The sequence below is a fragment of the Littorina saxatilis genome, linkage group LG3 (genome assembly GCF_037325665.1).
Source record: "Littorina saxatilis isolate snail1 linkage group LG3, US_GU_Lsax_2.0, whole genome shotgun sequence".
Taxonomy (NCBI): Eukaryota; Metazoa; Mollusca; class Gastropoda; order Littorinimorpha; family Littorinidae; genus Littorina; species Littorina saxatilis.
In genome coordinates, this window is record NC_090247.1 from 63,113,984 (window position 1) to 63,131,519 (window position 17,536).

Below are 17,536 nucleotides of genomic sequence, written 5' to 3' on the forward strand. Positions count from 1 at the left end.
AGGAAAGGTGGACAAGTATGTTTTCAACCTAGCTGACACAGAGTGTTTTGAAAGCTGTCAGGGGCACTTTCCTTCTAGATTCCATGAACGCCTGCTGACAAAAATAAATGTTAAATACAGTATACATCGGAATAAGTTATACGCTTGAACACCTGTTCGTTATTTTATCACGTACATCAGCTTTGAACAATGATTAAAATCATTACATAACGTCACGTGTAAAAAAACCCAAATAATAGCACCACCACTTTTTTGCTCAATAAATACCTGCGTTCATATAGTTGCCGCCGTCTTCCTACAAACACACACAAAAAAGAAAAAAAATATAAAGCAAAAGATAAACAACAATGTTGAACAACAATATAATGACATACGGACGCATTCATTAAATATTCGAGGAAGGGATTATGCATGAATCCTCCTCTTCCTCCTCCTCCTCATCATCAGAAGCACCACGCATCGCCACCACCAAGACAACCATTATGACCGGTAAAGAAAAGGTCAAAACAATTATTCAACCCAATAGGAAGGTTTCTGCCAGTTATCTCTTTGAGGTTGTGGGTGCTTACAGAGTATCGTGCCCCTTGCGGGGGCATCAAACATCGAGGTCACAAGGAGGGTCAAGGGGAAGGTCGGCTGGGCGGACAGGAGACTATTTTATCATCGTAATCAGCAGCAACAGCCATCAACACCATCCCTACCCCCACAACCATCATCGTCAGAGATTCAATGAATAAATAATACTTACACAGCATTCTGTGGGAAAAGGCACTGCAAGCGCAGGGAGGCCTACGATAATAAGAAAAGTAAAGACATGAGTTCAACTATTTCCTCTGTACGGGCAAATATCCAATTGTGACCCTCCACCACGGAATGAGTCGCATGTCACCTTTGCATGATTTTCATATTTTTACATTTTCGTAGAGTTTTTTTTATTCTCTATCCAGTGGTGAAAACCGTTTTTAGAAAAGAGTGAACACTTTTCGAGTTATACGCCTGTGACTATGGTGACCCTCACACTGTTACTAGACACCCCCCGGACTTATATTATGCCTAGCGCAGAACCGCGTGAGGTGACATGCGACTCATTTCGTGGTGGAGGGTCACAAATATACAATTCATATAAGATGAATGGAACTTATCTGATACTGTTCTTCGTCCGACCGCTGGCAAGGCGGTGCAGTATTGGGTCGATGTACTTGTGAATGTTTTGATTTGTCAATAATTAAACGTTCCGATAATCAATATAAACTTGTTTTTTTTTCTTAACATATACAAAATCAAGAAACAACATTCAAAATATAGACAGGCAGACACACAGACAGACAGATTGAGAAGCAAATGAATTCCTCAGCGCACCGATACATACCTATGTTCGCCCGCAGGTGAATCGGTGAGCACTGGAGACAGCAACAAGGATGTGCAGTATACACAATACCACGATTTGGAAGTCGACGTTCACCGAGGGGTCCACGCTCTACGCGATCCACACAGATGACAGCTCCCCCAGGCTCCCCTTCTCCCACGGCTGTCCCCTGACGATCTGTTTGTCGGCGAGAAGGAGAGGGAATTCCAAGATATGGAAGCTGATGTTCGTCACGGGCTTCAGGCTCAACCGGATCTACAGAAAAGACAGCTCTCCTAGGATCACACTCTCTCTCAGCTGTCCCCTGACGATCTGGTTGCCGCGGTTGTGGCGGTGTAGACGGCCTTGCTCCATCTTCAAGGTGGCCTCTGTCTTCGTCTTGAGGGCCTTCTATGACTTCATCGTCCAATGCTGGATTTGGTGAGTATGGAGAGTTTTTCCCGAGCACGGGACAAGCGACGATGCATGTTTGAAATGCTGAACGCAAGTGCAAATGGGGGTATAAAATAGAATCAATCGCATTTTTGTCCCTTGGACCCTTGACAGCATATGGCAGTGTCTTAAACCAGGGGAGAAACTCCTCAAATAGCGTGATGCTTGAAGGTCTTCGCTCGTCAAAGCTAAAAAGGTCCTCGGGCAGAAAATGCTCTTTAGTATTCGCTTTTCTCGCCAGCATTTCGAGGTCTGACTGCTCACGCGAGCTTGACTGGCTTACTGGGTTACTGTTTCTGTGTAGGTCAATCCCTTGCATATTTTGTTTGAAAGGAAAACGATGATCAGAGAAGCCAATGCCTGACTCAGAAATGTTCCAAAGAAAGTGGTAATCTCTTATGTTTTCTGTGCCGTCATCTTGCCAGTTGACCATGCCGGGCTTTCTATATTGTCTCTCTTCTTCAAGGACAATGAAAGGTACGTCAGAACTGTCCTCAGGCAATTGATAGTTCTTGCGTTGTTCTTTTTTCTCCGCAAGTGAGCTTTGTTGATCTCCACAATCATAAAGCTTGATTACCTTACACTCAGACCCTTTACTAAGCTGCGAAGTGTAATAGTCGTTGTGCACTTTCTGCAATTCGCCGTCGGATTCAAAAAGGTAGTTGTTCTGTGTTTGCATTATCTGAGATTGCCCAGGCCTCTCATGCGTCACATGACTACGAACGGAACATGGCATTATTTCTCTGTGATGCTGTCTCGCCGTCCTACGATGGGTTGCTTTCCCATTAGATGTGTCTGTGATAAAGGGACTATTTCTGCTACTGGGGCTTGGCGGGTCTGTGAGTAATCCGTGTCTGACAGCTGATAGGTCTTCAAGATCGTCCTCACTTTTCAGGTAGTTATTGGAACAATTGTTGAAGTTTCTGTCATTCAAATCCATGACTCGAGATGCGGGGGCAGTTGTATTGCTTGGGACACTCACAGCGCCGAAGGAAGCAGGCATATCATGTGTCCTGTTCTTGTCATTTCCCTCCTGGAAATCTGCACTGGAATTATCACCAAGCTCGAACATTCGTGGATGAACAATTGCATAATGTTTGTCGCACTCAGGTTTATCGCTTTCAGCTGTGAGGACTTCAGCTGACTTTTCCTTGACCTCTGCGTCGAGTACAAACCCGGCCGGGTTGTCTTGATGCTTTCGCTCCTGGTGGCCATCTGACACGTGTTCGCTTTCATCATGGTTGTAACTGGTCTCGAGGTTAAGTTCTGACATACTTCCAGTAAGTCCAACAGAAACGACGACATTGTTGATGGCAGAATGTTCTGTTTCTGATGTTTTCTCATTATCTCCTTGATGTTGGTCCATGTTGGAAATATCTGAGTCAGAACTGCGACGGTAACTCGGAGTCTCAACGTCTTCAATTGAGACAAAGCCATGTCCATGTTCAGCGGGACCACCGTCTTCCTTCTCGTTCAGCGCTGGTGTTGGATTGTTTGGCAGCACACTTTGTGCATTCATGTCAAGGGTATTAGCATCAGTCTGCGCTGCCGTGTAATCATCATATTCTGTGAAACCAACTATGTCATCGTCTGGATTCTTCTGCGAATCAGTGGAATCGTTTCCTTGAGTATCACTGGCAAGCAGACCATCCGCATTAAGGAAACCTGGATGGTCTATCGGCAAAGTATCTCTACAAGACACAGTCTTGTAGGAAAAATCTTTTGACTCGGGGATATTGGCTGAGGTTGGTGGGGCGGAAAATGTCCTGTCATCCCAGTCTGTGCTTGCAAGACAGGCGACGTCTGGAACTATTGATGCATTCCCAATGTCCTCCGTGGTGTTGTCATTACTGGCTGAATCCTCTTCATGTGCATTAAGTTGATCTTGATTGAGAATTCTAGCAAGTGTCTGGCCCGTTTGTCGAATGTAAAACGTGCCACCGTTTTTTTTGCAACTGCCTTCCCCGTTCCGGTCGTTTGCGTATGTGTGATTTTCATCTGGGACTTTCAAGACGTGTGCTTCCTTTTCAGACTTGCGGGTGTATTCTTTGTAACCGGTCTCAGAATCAATTTCTGATATGCTTCCTTGATTCCAAGGAACGATTGGTTCACGTGTCGCCCGCTGTCCTTGTTCCAGGGTTTTGTCATGGTCAGTATGCTGAGGTGCAATCTCATCACTCTGGAATGAAACATCTTCTTTTCCTAGCTGGTGGACACAGCTGTCCGTTTCCTGGCGTGTTCTGGTTGTTCTCGAACTTGCTGACTTAGTACTTGGTTTTTTGTTGCTCTGTTTCAGTAACATATATTTCTCCTCTTCATCATTCTGATGACGGAACAAATTGTCCTCTTCATTTTCTCTTTCAGTGATAAAGAGTCGGCTCCCACACAGTTCGTCCTCTCCTTCTTGTTTGATTTGTGTCCTTGCTGCAAACGACTGTAGAATATCATGTCCGTCGTGGGTGACAATATTTGACGCCGAACCTTCATTTGAACATTCAATCAGCGTTTTGGATGTTCTGTGACGTTTAGCATAAAATCCTTCTCTGAACTCGGTGTCAGCTCTTGACGCAGTGCATGCAATCTCTTCTTTCAACGTCTTGTTGTCAGTAATCATGCGAACATTTTTTTCAAAACATAAGTACTTTTTTTCTGTTGCACGTGGAGATTCTTCGTATCCGAAGATTGGGCTTCCTTTGTTTATTTCTGAGCAAGATCTGTTTCCAGTAGACGGTGCTTTGTCTTTGTTCAACCCTTGTAAATGTGTTGCGCTGTCACCACGAAGACATTGAGGCTCCCGGTTTGGAAATTCTTTGCCATCCTTAAAGGACCATGATCCTGTATTCAGGTATTTGTCTGCTTTCCTTTTACATGGTACAGATGGCTTTTCTTCTTCTTGTAATCTCTTTGACGTTGACAACTCTGCAGCTTTAGTCTGATGCCTGTTTGTGTTTGTTTCTTCCGCAGGGGGTTTCAACTCCTCCGGAATGACACCTGGACTGTACTCGGAATAGTGCTTGGGGTCAGGCATGTCCTTTTGTGTAAGCTGAGTGTCCAAGTTTCCAAACTGTTGTGTTCCCTGATCCGGAACGCTATTTTTAAAATGGTTATCTGGTTTCTTAAGTAAATGGTAAAATTCTTCTCGAGGCTGCGTCTTTCCATTGTTGGAAGTTATCGGAGCTATGCGGCTCGAAAGACTGTCGGATTTTGCATGAGATTGTTCATCAGCACCAACTTCTTCTTTTTGCTCAGACGTCTCCAAAGGTTTGAGACCACATTTGTTTTCTAAATCTACACAAGAAAAATCATAGGGGAAAGGCTCAAGTCGTTCAGACATAACTGTAGGATCGTCTTCCTCGTGGCGACCTTCGTCTAACCCCTTGGTGTCCAGACATGGAGCCGTCCTTACTATACCGTCCTCTTCGCCATTCTCCAGACGATAACCTCCAGGAGAGTTGTTAGCCATTTTTTTCTTCGTCCAATTTTCTTCCGTCTTGCGCTTACCCCTGCCTACATTTCAGCTAAAAGTACTCTCGTGTAATCTCCAGATCAGTTTTTGAACGAAGTATTCCTCAGGAAGAGTGACACATAGTCAAAATGTATTATTTGCACAAAGTCATTGTTCACGTTTTTTACAAGGCACAAACTTCAGTTTTTTTGCATAGAGAAACAGGTTGTTTTCCATAACTGCTGTCTCATTTACCTGTGGAGAAAAACAAAATTTAAATGAGAAATATGGTCACTCATTTTTAACGGTTTGGTTTAAATGAATTTTTGATTTAGAACAAGAACAAGAACAAGAACATCATTTATTCTTCAGGCCTCTAGCCCCTAGAATAGGGTCGTTACAAACAAAAATACAAGTCAAAAGTACATACAGCGGCAAAGCAACACGAAGATACAAAACTAAACACATACAGCGGCAAAGCAACAAAGATACAAAACTAAACGTACACGGTAAAGTAATACAGTCACAATCAGTCGTCTTGAGCTATGTTTTCAGTAAACTCCAGGCGAGTTTTTAGAGCAATAAACAAGTAAATGCTTAATCTACGAATATCAGATGATGAGCCGTTGCGGAGAATATTCACAAAATTTAATGAGTTATATCTTGTATTTAGAAACTTAGCCCTGGCGTTTGCATACAATGGACAATCAAATACAAAGTGCTTTTCGTCTTCCACAACATCACAGAGCTTGCATAAAATATTCCTGTCCCTTCCAAATGTTCTTCTAAAACACGAAGCTCCAATAGGCAACACACCCAGACGCAATTTGGTCAAACAATCGCGGAAACATTTTTTGTCAATGAAATCAAAGTACTTCTCCCTTTCAAAAACTGTTTTGAATAATCGGTAGTTTTGATAAATGTCATTACTTATAATGGAACCATTCCATTCCTGCAAATACATATCAGCCATTCTCTGTTTAAATAAAGAAATAAATGTTTTTTCACACCCCACCCCTTGTTGCAACCAAACATATCCAAACCCCGTGCTAAACAATGTATTCTTTACATGTGTTGCCCAGCATGTTTTACCTCGCTCGTCCAGGTTTTTTAACATTAAGTATGCCTGTCTGGGAATTCTGGATATATCTAGTGTCAACAGCTTCAGCCAATATTTTATGCACCTTACTGCACTGTTGATGTACAGAGGGTAGCGTCCCAGTTCTCCATACACAAACTTGTTGGATACTTTAAGAGGAACACTTAAGAACCTTTTGCATGCAAGTGTGTGAACCTTTTCTATATTGTCTAATCTTTGGAGACCCCACATTTCGGAAGAGTACATTAATATGGATTGTACCTGGGAATCGAAAATTTTGAAAAAACAACTTTTGGAGATATCATTCAGTTTTCTAACGTGTCTAATACAGTCAATGCATGCTCGCCTCCCTTTCACCGCTAAAAAATCAACTCCCCTTTTCAAACTCATTTTTGTAGTAAACACAAAACCTAAATAATTATATTCATTAACAACATCAAGCAATTTTCCATTCAAATACCATTTTTCATTCTTACCCAAAAACCCCCCTTTTCTAAATACCATACATTTGGTTTTATCAATGTTAATGTTTAGGTACAGTCTTTTACATGCATCGTTTAAAACATTAATCTGCCTTTGTAATCCCAGTGCTGTGTCAGAGAGGAGAGCTAGGTCGTCCGCAAAAAGTAAAATAAATAATTCGACAAGGCCGGGCAAAAACTGAATGCCATGCATTCCACCGTTTTCCACAGAGTTAGCTATCTCGTTAATAAAAAGGGAAACAATTTGTGGACTTAAAATACAACCTTGACGGACCCCAACTGGACACTCAAAAAAATCAGTCATTCTGTCTTCAATCCTCACACATGACAAAACATTTTGATAAATGGCAACTATTGCTTTCATAAATTTTCCATTCATACCATACTGCATCAAACTGTCAAACAGTGGTTCTCTTTGAACAGAATCAAATGCCTGGCGTAGATCCACAAAACATACATATAATTTACATCCTCTCTTTGCAAAACATTTATCAACAACAGCCTTTAATGTAAAGATATGATCCACGGTGGAATAACCACGCCTAAAACCAGCCTGAGATTCTGTTAGTTTTTTATGTTCTTCCGTCCATTTCACTAATCTCTTATTCAAAACAAAAGTATAATATTTACTGACTAAACTAAGTAATGAAACCCCGCGATAATTCGCAGTTAACTTGGGATCACCCTTTTTAAAGATTGGAACAATAATAGCTTTTGCCCATTCATCCGGATAAATGCCCTGGTCAAACAGGATATTAAATAATTTTGTGAGGAAGTGGACAGCAGTATCAGCAACTAACTTTAACATTTCCGCTAGAACTTCGTCGCTACCACATGCTTTTCCTTTTTTCAAATTTCTAATGGCTTCTAAAACCTCAGATTCTGTAATTACTGCATTCAAGTCGGCACATATATCATCGGTTACTTCCCTTGCACCAGCCTGCCCACCCTCTCCCTCTCTCTCCGCTTGCCTTACAACGTCAACATTAAATAGCTGCTGAAAATGTTCAAACCACTGTGCATCAGTAACCTCCTTAGAAATCCCTGACTTTTTTCTTCCCGATAACTGCTTTACTTCCTTCCAAAATAATTTCCCATCTTTTCCCAAAGAAGCCAGATGTAAAGCTTTATTACGGCTATAGCTTATTTTCTTTGTTTTGGTTAACGTCTTATACTGTTTCCGTGCTTGTACATAAAGTTCGCGGTCTTTCTCATACACTCACTCGCTGACAACAATGCATCAGTAAACAATTTCAATGCTTCATTTACATCATAGTCTACAACAATAAAAGCTTGTTCACACAAATCATGTAAATCATCTCTATACCAAGTTTCCAAGAAGCTCTGATCTTTAGACTGGTCCCAGCACATTTTAGAAATCCATTTTGGTTTGCTTGCCTGAACTTTGTCAGAAAAATCAATATTGTTTAGGCAACTCAACACTAATGAAACAGGAAAATGTGACGAATCAACAGAAGACATGACACGTAACGAGCGAATAAAATCTGAAGTACAAATATCAATAGAAATAATGAAGTAGTCAATGGTACTACCACCTGATGTAGACACAAAAGTTAAAGAATCATCACAATCAAATTGCCGTAAGCCATTCATTATAATACAACCAAACATAGAACACATATCAAGCAGCTCTTTACCAAACGCGTTTGTTTCTTTATCATCAGAAATCCTTGCACACATTTCATAATCTGAATCTCTAAAACACACTTTATTCCAATCCTCATCAAAACTATCATCAGGCACAGCATTATTCGAACTTGTTCTAGCATTCAAATCTCCACACACAATCAAAGAGAAATCCTCATGAATAGATTCAAACAAATCAACAATGCATTGTTCTAGAATTTTAATACCATAGCCATATTCAGAAACATCCCAAAATTTCCTGTCATATGGGTGTAAATACATGCAAATCAAAAACACATTCTTATCTAAACCGAACAACGTTTTATTTATTTCCAGTACAACCGTGTGTTTATATTTAACATCAATGCGTTTCACTAGCTGTGACAATCGTTTTTTAACAAAAACCATCACACCACCCGAACATCTTGCTCTCTGCGATAATCTGACAGCCTTAGAAACATGCACATCATAGTCTTTGAACACAGGGTACTCTCGATTATCAAAATCAACAAAGGTTTCATTCAATGAAAAAATGTCAAAACTTAGCAAACAGTCAATCACATCCTTTATATCAAGTTTTTGTAACCAACCGTCACAATTCCAAGTACAAATGCGAATAGAACTTGGGCCTTGGCCACACCCCTATCTGTTTGTGCTTGTGGAGCCACCCCTACCTCTACCCCCTCTTGCACCTGTCCCAGGAGTTTTCCCACCTCTGACCTGCTGCTGAGTTTGCCCTCTACCCTGGGCGGTGTTTCCCTGTTGTAGGCCTAGTGCCGAGTTTATTTTTGGCTGCGTGTTGTCATTCTGATTGGCCCTAGACCCCGAGCGCTGACGTAGCTGCATGGGACTTTTGTTCATGACGCGCAAAGGAATGTGGCTGTCGCGGCGTGCACGTGTCTCCGATGACGACGTGTCAGGGTCTCCCTGTGACGGTGGAAACTCCATGCCTTTGCCAAAAGCGAACTGAGACCCTTCGTCGTCATTGGGTTGATGCCGATCGAGTGGGGGGAAGTCTGCAGAGGGGTTGCCAAAGGGGTCGTAACCCCAGTCATACATCGATCTTTGTGTGTTTTCATCCTCACCTCCCTCCGCACCCCCGCCAATTACCTCTCTTCATGAACATCATCCCCTCTAATTGGCTTGCCTCTCTGGGGTGCCCCCTCCCACTCCTTCAGCTTGACCACTAGTTCTCTCTCAAGATCGTAAGTGTACACGCCCTCAGAGGAAACGAGTTTGTCAAAACGCATTTTGGGGTATTTCCCCGCTTCGTACAACTCTGTTTGCTTGGTGCTCAGGCCCTTTCTTTTCGCCCTAACTTGCGCAGAGAAGTCCTCCCTAACAGTTACATTCTTAAAGTCCTCTGTGCGTTTCAGATTGCGTGATTTGCTAAGAATGAGACTTTTTTGTTTGTAGGACAACAATTTGACCACAATCGCGTTACCTTTTATACGATGCGCTCTCTCGATGTCAACAAACTCATTGATACCCATCCCTTCGCTGATCACCTCCCTCACACTCTCTTCACAGTCCCCCCAACTTTCATTGTCAAGGTCTTTACGCACACCGAAGAACAGCAAGTTGTTTCTGCGACTGTGATTCTCGAGAGAGTCACATTTCAGTGAAAGTTCGTTGATCATACCTTTAAGGTCTTTGTTTTCTTTCTGCAGGTTGGAACACTGATTCTGTAGTTTATCAGTCCTAGCCTTAAGTTGTGACGACAGAGACTCCTTCAGATCATTCATGTCTGTCTTCATGTCTTTCTTCAAGCTGTCCATAGCCGCGTTCTGTGATTCAACGATCTCCTGTTTTGTAGTGTTGTGCATCTGCTGCAGTCGTTGAAAAAGGGCATCCATCATGGCACTGGAATCAGGCGGGATAGGCACCGACTGTGACGTCATCGACATTGGACTGCCACGCCCCTCGCTGTTGTTTGCCGATTTTGCAGGAGAGCTTGGATTGGGCCCAGGATTCTGCTCGATATCGCCCCCCAGCAAGAGAAGAGCAGCCACGAAGACGATCATGCCACAGGCACTGTTGATGAGTAATAGACCGTGTACAGTCACTCTGATGATGATGCGGACTCTGGCACTGGACCACTCATTTCTCCTGTCCCTCATGTATGACATCACTGCCACCATGTACGCGGGACTGTCATTGGGGTTGCCCCCTACGTCATCACAAACCAGTTGCAGGAATGTCAGAGTGAAAAACAGCGATAGCACAAGTCCACCAGCTTTGATCCCCTGGTACATACGGCGCCTACTGTAGCTCTCAGCTTTCTTATACAGCAGTGAGATCAGAGTCCATGTCCATACACCGGTTTTCACACGGTGACTAATAGCACACGAAGGCATTGTTGACAAGGCCTAACTGGTCACAACAAGTTTACAAGGTCATGCTCTTGATTGCCGATGTTGAAATGAATATGGGTCACAGACTGATGCACGCTCACAGCGGGTGCGGGTACGGTTACACGGGTGCACAGATACACAAATACTGGAAAATGACGGATGAGCTGAACTCCAACTGGGTTTGAAACTGTAGGCCTATTTTGATGCACAGTATCACACAGAAAATGTCCAAATTTCTCGACTTCGCCACTATCATGAAACGAACTGATAACTTCTTCAGATGCCAGGATCACTTAGAATGCCACTGTTATAAATTTGGCCACCGAGAGTCACTTGAAACTATCAAATTGTCTGGAAAACATCGCAGCCCCCTCAGAGCAGTGCTTGCTCGCCGCCATGTTGCACGTGACCCCCGAATTTTTGATTTAGAAACATCGAGTGTAACTCTAATTATTATTTCAGCCCCTTAGTGTTTCACTTCAAACGCGAGATTGTCAGCCTAAAATTAGTAGTTTTTAAACGTTAATTCGTCAAAATAAACAGAATTGCAGCAGAGACTAGAAAACCTAGAGTAAGATATTAATAAAAATGCACTCACCATGTACAGACACGAACATAAAGACATACAAACATTAACCCGCTTCGACTACTTTTGACTGAACAAGATATTAGTCAATACAGGTTCATATTTTATTATGTTCGTGTTTGTATCTGGTGTGTTCATTTTCATTGTTATCTTGAACTGCAACAGTTGAGCAAATACCCCAATACACATGTAGCAATGTCTACCCATCTGAACGTCATGTATTTCCCTATTCCAAGCCTTTGGAAAAAGCGTGTTGACTTTTACTGGCCGTACCTAACCTAACAAGCCAGACTGGTAGAACCACTGACAAAAAGAGCCAATGGCTTTCTCATATTGGTAACTAATTAGTTCTACTTATGTAGTGCTTTTGTCTCGTTTCATTTCGGGTGACTAATATCTTACGTTTGTTCATGCGCATATACGGTACGTATAAGCACTTTCTCTTCACTAAACCAGACATATCAAAAGGTAAAAGTTTAAATGGGATATGCCCACGTATGTCGTAGTGTCGACCCGTCCCCAAATGATCTGAATCGTTGTGAAAGCCAAGACGTTTGTGATCAAGGATTGGCTTGTTGGTTGTTGTTTTTCAATGTCCCTTCATTGCCTATTTGGCTGTTCGGGACCGAGTCAATGTTGTTTCCTATCTCAGTTTGTTATGATAGTCTCCGTGTTTGAAACCACTTGCATTCAGGTCTAACAAAGTAAAGTGAAGAGGTTCAAACAATTTGTTGTTTGTTATTCAAGCGTGTTACTTCAAATCTTGCGCGAGAAGAATCACATAACGTAGAACCCTAGCTGTTTCAGGGGAAGAATTCAAATATACCGAACGTCGTTTTCTGTTCCCAAAATCGTGCTCTCTTCATTATCAGTTTTACATCTCGACTACGGATGTGCACCTGGGTTTTAGTTTCTTGATTCATCGTTTCCTTTCTCAGATTATGAACCTCACATTTACTTAATAGGCCTACATGCCTAAAAAGTGTAAGGCCAGTTCAGTGCCTGGTGTTCACTTGTAGCAAGCACATAATGCCAGTGATACTACAGACACTCGATCGCTCCTATGAGGAGAAGAAATGAAGAAGAAAAAATCTACCGGACAGTTCAGGAAATTTCTAGAAGCAAAGGGAGGTAACTCTTACTTTGTTATACTTTGAAGGGAGGTATCTCTTCTCATGCAGGCACGCCTGATCAGTCTTTACAGAATATATAGAGTCGATGTTAGACCTGGTTTTCAAGTATATCTAGAATTTTCCTAAGGAAGGGAGATAACTCAAGTCAAAGTTATTTTTCAGCAAAAAGATTGTGTTGATGGTAATGATTTCACACTGTCTCCCAGCCTTAATCCTAATGTATGAGCTCACACGTTCAGCTATTCTTATTCTCATTCGAATAAGATTCTAGAGGTTTCTGAGAGAGAGGGGAGATCAGAAACACCCGGGCGAAGCCTGACTGGTAGTTAACAACAATTCTAGGCAGCTTTTATGAAGGGATCAAGAAGAAAAGTTGTTAGAACGAGTAGTACTATCTTATGTTAAAATCACTTGTTTCCAGCTTTCGCAGTTTAAGCCCTGTACAGTACACGCAAATCAAGAGAAAAAACGCTCACATTTATACCTGAAAAGAGCCCCATGCTCAATGTCACATTTTAATATAATCGTTTAAACTCTCGTGCTTCTCAAAACCGTCACGCTCATAGGACAGTGCCTGGCCGAGGAATGCAGTAAAATTGAACTTGACAGGTTAATGAGGCTCGTTCGGGGTTGAAATGTATTCATTTTTGGTCGTATCACTCAAACATTTACGAGGGTAGAGCAAAACCGATCAGGGATAATACTTAATCATTTTAACAGAAGATAGTACTAGTCGGACTGAACAACCTTTCTTCTTAAGGACTATGTAAAAGTTGCTTTTTTCTAATAATTAAAAACGTCCGCCACTAGCTACCCGGACATACTATACCTCTACACTCCCTCTTTCCCTTCTCGCAGCCGCCCCCCCCCCCCTCCCTAACCAAATGTAGTACAGAGGTTCGACGCTTTGTCTGCAGTCATCTGTTTTTAAAAGGCAAGTACCCATGAAGTACGCCTGTCCTCGTGTATGTTTGTATCTTGTTAGAGCGACCTCAAAACAGGATTTCTGAGAAATGGTTTTATTGATCCCTCTTAGCGTTTGCTTGCACCTATAATGCTAGCCATGCACTAATCAAATACGTGTGTGCATTGAGTCAAAGAAAAGCGCCCTGTGCATGTGTGGAGGAATTATTACGATGTAAACATGACATGAGAACACCTCTCTTTGTGGTTGTCGAGCGGTGTCCACAGGCACTACAAAAACATGTTGTAATAACTATTTCTGCAATCTGAAAGTGTCGAGAGTAAATAGATTTTCCCAACAGCACTCTATGTTAACAAACGTTTCAACTTTCTCTTTTTGCATGTGGACGTGTTTTCTTTTTATTGAGAGTGTGCTCTCTTGATGTTGATTTAAAGAACATGCTATTTGGGTTTAATCTTTTTTTAATGCCATGGACACAACTCGGGCTGTACACTACATGATGACATCCAAACATGCCAGCCACTAACATGCAAATAACTCCTTTATATTATATTTTGTGATGGTTTCTACTGCACGCAAAAATGTAATGGGTAAGAATAAGATGGGAGATAAGACTTACACTGTTACAAAATAATTTTTTTGCGTTAGTGTTATGGTTGAAAAACAGCAAAAAACAACAACAACAACAACAACAACAACAACAACAACAACAACAACAACAACAACAACAACAACAACAACAACAACAAGACAGAACATAAAAGTAATGAAACTAAACAACATCTGGTCCTCATCCGATTGAAACCTCGTAACTCGATTTTAAGCGTTTCGAGAAAAAACACAAAACACATCATAACAAAATTAACTTTCAATCAAAATACGCCAATGTTGTCTACACATAATCTAGAAAAACACAAACAAGGTATTGTGTGATCAAATAGTGATGTTGACAGTTAAAACGCACAATATTCAACACAATTACTGTACCATTTGTTTTTAACCTGACCAAACGTGAAGACTTACAAGGTTTTGTAAGATAGCCAAAGCACAAACAAAACGAAACAATGTTTTGAGAACGCAGTTAACACAAACTCGTTTTCTTATCAAATTTGTCTTTTGTGTTATCACTGAACAAACCATTTTAAACGCGTTCTTGTGTAACATATCCTTAGAATTAAAATAGGTCTTTGGTCCAATTGACGTGTCCCAAACTAAAAAGATCGACAGCATTGATAAATAAAAACTAATTGAAACACATTTTCATGGTGAATGTTTGTGCACAAATTTGATACATATGGTACATATACTGTCAGGTAATTCTATGTACATATACTGTCCGGCATATTGTCTGTACATATATACTGTTATACACGCTGTTTGTCATATACTCGTTGCCAGTATGTATATAAACTTTAAGTCACACTGTGTGTATATATACTGTCACTCAATCTATGTAGGTCATATACTGTCAGGCACACTTTCTGTATATATTAATATATACTTTTATACACGCTGTTTGTCATATACTAGTTGCCAGTCAAACTGTATGTATATCGACTTTAAGTCACACTGTGTGTACATAATTATACTGTCACGCAATCCATGTAGGTCATGTACACTACATTGGGGTGTGCACGTTAAAGATCCCACGATTGACAAAAGGGTCTTTCATGGCACACTTGTATATGCATAGATAAAAATGTCCACCAAAATACCCGTGTGACTTGGAATAATAGGCCGCGAAAAGTAGGATATGCGCCGAAATGGCTGCGATCTGCTGGCCGATGTGAATGCGTGATGTATTGTGTACAAAAATTCCATCTCACATGGCATAAATAAATCCCTACGCCTTGAATATGTGCGCAATATAAATTGCAAAAAAAATAAATAAAAAAAATCCCTGCGCTTAGAACTGTACCCACGGAATAAGCGCGATATTAGCCTCATATTGATTGATTGATTGATATAATGTCAGGCAAACTGTGAATACATACAATGTCAGGTGAACAGTGTGTGCATATGGTGGCACGCATATTGTGTATACATATATTGTCAGGAACCCTGTCTGTACATATACTGCCAAAGACACTGTTAATATATTTCTAGGGACACTGTACATGTACTGCCAGGGACACTGTTCATATACTGCTAGGGACACTGTACATATACTGCTAGGGACACTGTGCATATACTGCTAGGGACACTGTACATATACTGCTAGGGACACTGTACATATACTGCCAGCGACACTGTACATATACTGCCAGGGACACTGTACATATACTGCCAGGGACACTGTACATATACTGCCAGGGACACTTTACATATACTGCCAGGGACACTTTACATATACTGCCAGGGACACTTTACATTTACTGCCAGTGGCACTATAGCGTTGGTGTGAATGTTGACCTCGGCACTATAGCGTTGGTGTGAATGTTGACCTCTAAGCCAAACTGTAAACGGCCGGGCACAAAGATTTCTCGGTGACAAACGTCTGTTATGACATATATCAGACACACGGACACAAACTTTAGTGCGTTTCGAGTGTATACACGGCATGATAAACACATTTGTTGTTCAGTGCTGTACACATACAAGCTACCAATACCCTCCAAGGTCGACGCAACACGGAAGAGAACTAGGAAGGCATTTCACATTACAGACGCGCTTTGGTTGGTTGTTAATTGGCTGTTGATGTCCTTTCAACCTATTTCGCGCTAGATGGTGCTTTGATTATAGTATCAAGACAAATATTATGCTGTCTGAGTGTCTATATAGAATCGTTAAGGAAGCAAAGTTTACTCACAATGAAAACTCTCGGCGGTATTGAAGTCTTCGGAAAGCAAGGTCGAGGTCATGTCAATATGAGTCAGCTGTGTCCCACGCATGCGCAGGGGATTCAACGTGATTTTAGTGCAAGAGTACGTACGCATCAATACTCGACAAACACAAAAGACAAAATATAAGCTAGGATTCAAAGAGCCATTATCTTTTGTCGCGCTTTATACAATATGAAAACACACTTTTGAAAAACACAGTTTGGCTATCAGTGAGCAGTAAACCCATACCACAGATAGACTTGTTCTTGGTATGCAATGAGGACGGGCGCTGTGGCCGGGTGGTGAAACGTCGGCCTCTTAATCGGAAGGTCGAGGGTTCGAATCCCGGCCGCGGCCGCCTGGTGGGTTAAGTGTGGAGATTTTTCCGATCCCCCAGGTCAACTTATGTGCAGACCTGCTAGTGGCTCATCCCCCTTCGCGTGTACACGCAAGCACAAAACCAAGTGCGCACGGAAAATATCCTGTAATCCATGTCAGAGTTCGGTGGGTTATAGAAACACGAAAATACCCAGCATGCTTCCTCCGAAAGCGGCGTATGGCTGCCCTAATGGCGGGGTAAAAACGCTCATACACGTAAAATTCCACTCGTACAAAAACACGAGTGTACGTGGGAGTTTCAAGCCACGAACGCATAAGAAGAAGAAGGTATGCAATGAGGAAGAATGGCTTGCTTTATTTACATATTAAAAGGTAACAACTTTACATTGTTTCTTCTGTTCTGAAGTTTGCATTGATCTTGCAACGCATCGCGCGGCTCTGAATTATTAAATCGCACCAGTGGGACGACAGCCTCGCGCTTAATTTCTTGGTTGACTATTGACATAGTCTTGTTTCGTTTGTTGATTAAAACACACAATTGCAGCAGCAGAGTACACGTGAATGTTTAGGCAATGTTATGGACACATACGCCAAACAAACCGTAAGCTCACTGCAGGCCTGTTCAGTGATGATGCTTATTTTATCTCGTCGTGAAATAGAAGCACTGGATTAGTTCAATAAATAGTTTCAGCTGTGAGAAAAATAAGGATGCAATATTAAAATCGTATTTAATGTTCACATGTCACTGAAGATCCTAATGCGACATGTCTTTAACGGATGACATTACTCCCATCAAAAGACAAATATGAATAGACATGCAGGCCTAACATTTTATTATAGTGTCATAAGGTGGAGTGGAAGGGGGGATAGGCCAGGAAGTATTCAAATGAGACGCCGAGACAGAGG

The 17,536-nt window shown here is 41.7% G+C and overlaps 1 protein-coding gene across 1 annotated transcript in view; it reads right to left on the minus strand.

Moving 5' to 3' along the window:
• The window catches only part of LOC138962910 (beta-1,4-galactosyltransferase galt-1-like), a 35,203-nt gene extending 18,877 nt beyond the window's left edge, over positions 1 to 16,326 (minus strand). The window contains exons 1-4 of the mRNA XM_070334868.1: positions 16,279 to 16,326; positions 1,370 to 5,498; positions 749 to 789; positions 268 to 295 (exon numbers count right to left, since the gene is read on the minus strand). Of these exons, the coding sequence (XP_070190969.1) occupies positions 268 to 295; positions 749 to 789; positions 1,370 to 5,261 (3,961 nt within the window). The 5' untranslated portion in view covers positions 5,262 to 5,498; positions 16,279 to 16,326. The remainder of the gene's footprint in view (positions 1 to 267; positions 296 to 748; positions 790 to 1,369; positions 5,499 to 16,278) is intronic.
• Between the last annotated feature and the right edge of the window lie 1,210 nt (positions 16,327 to 17,536).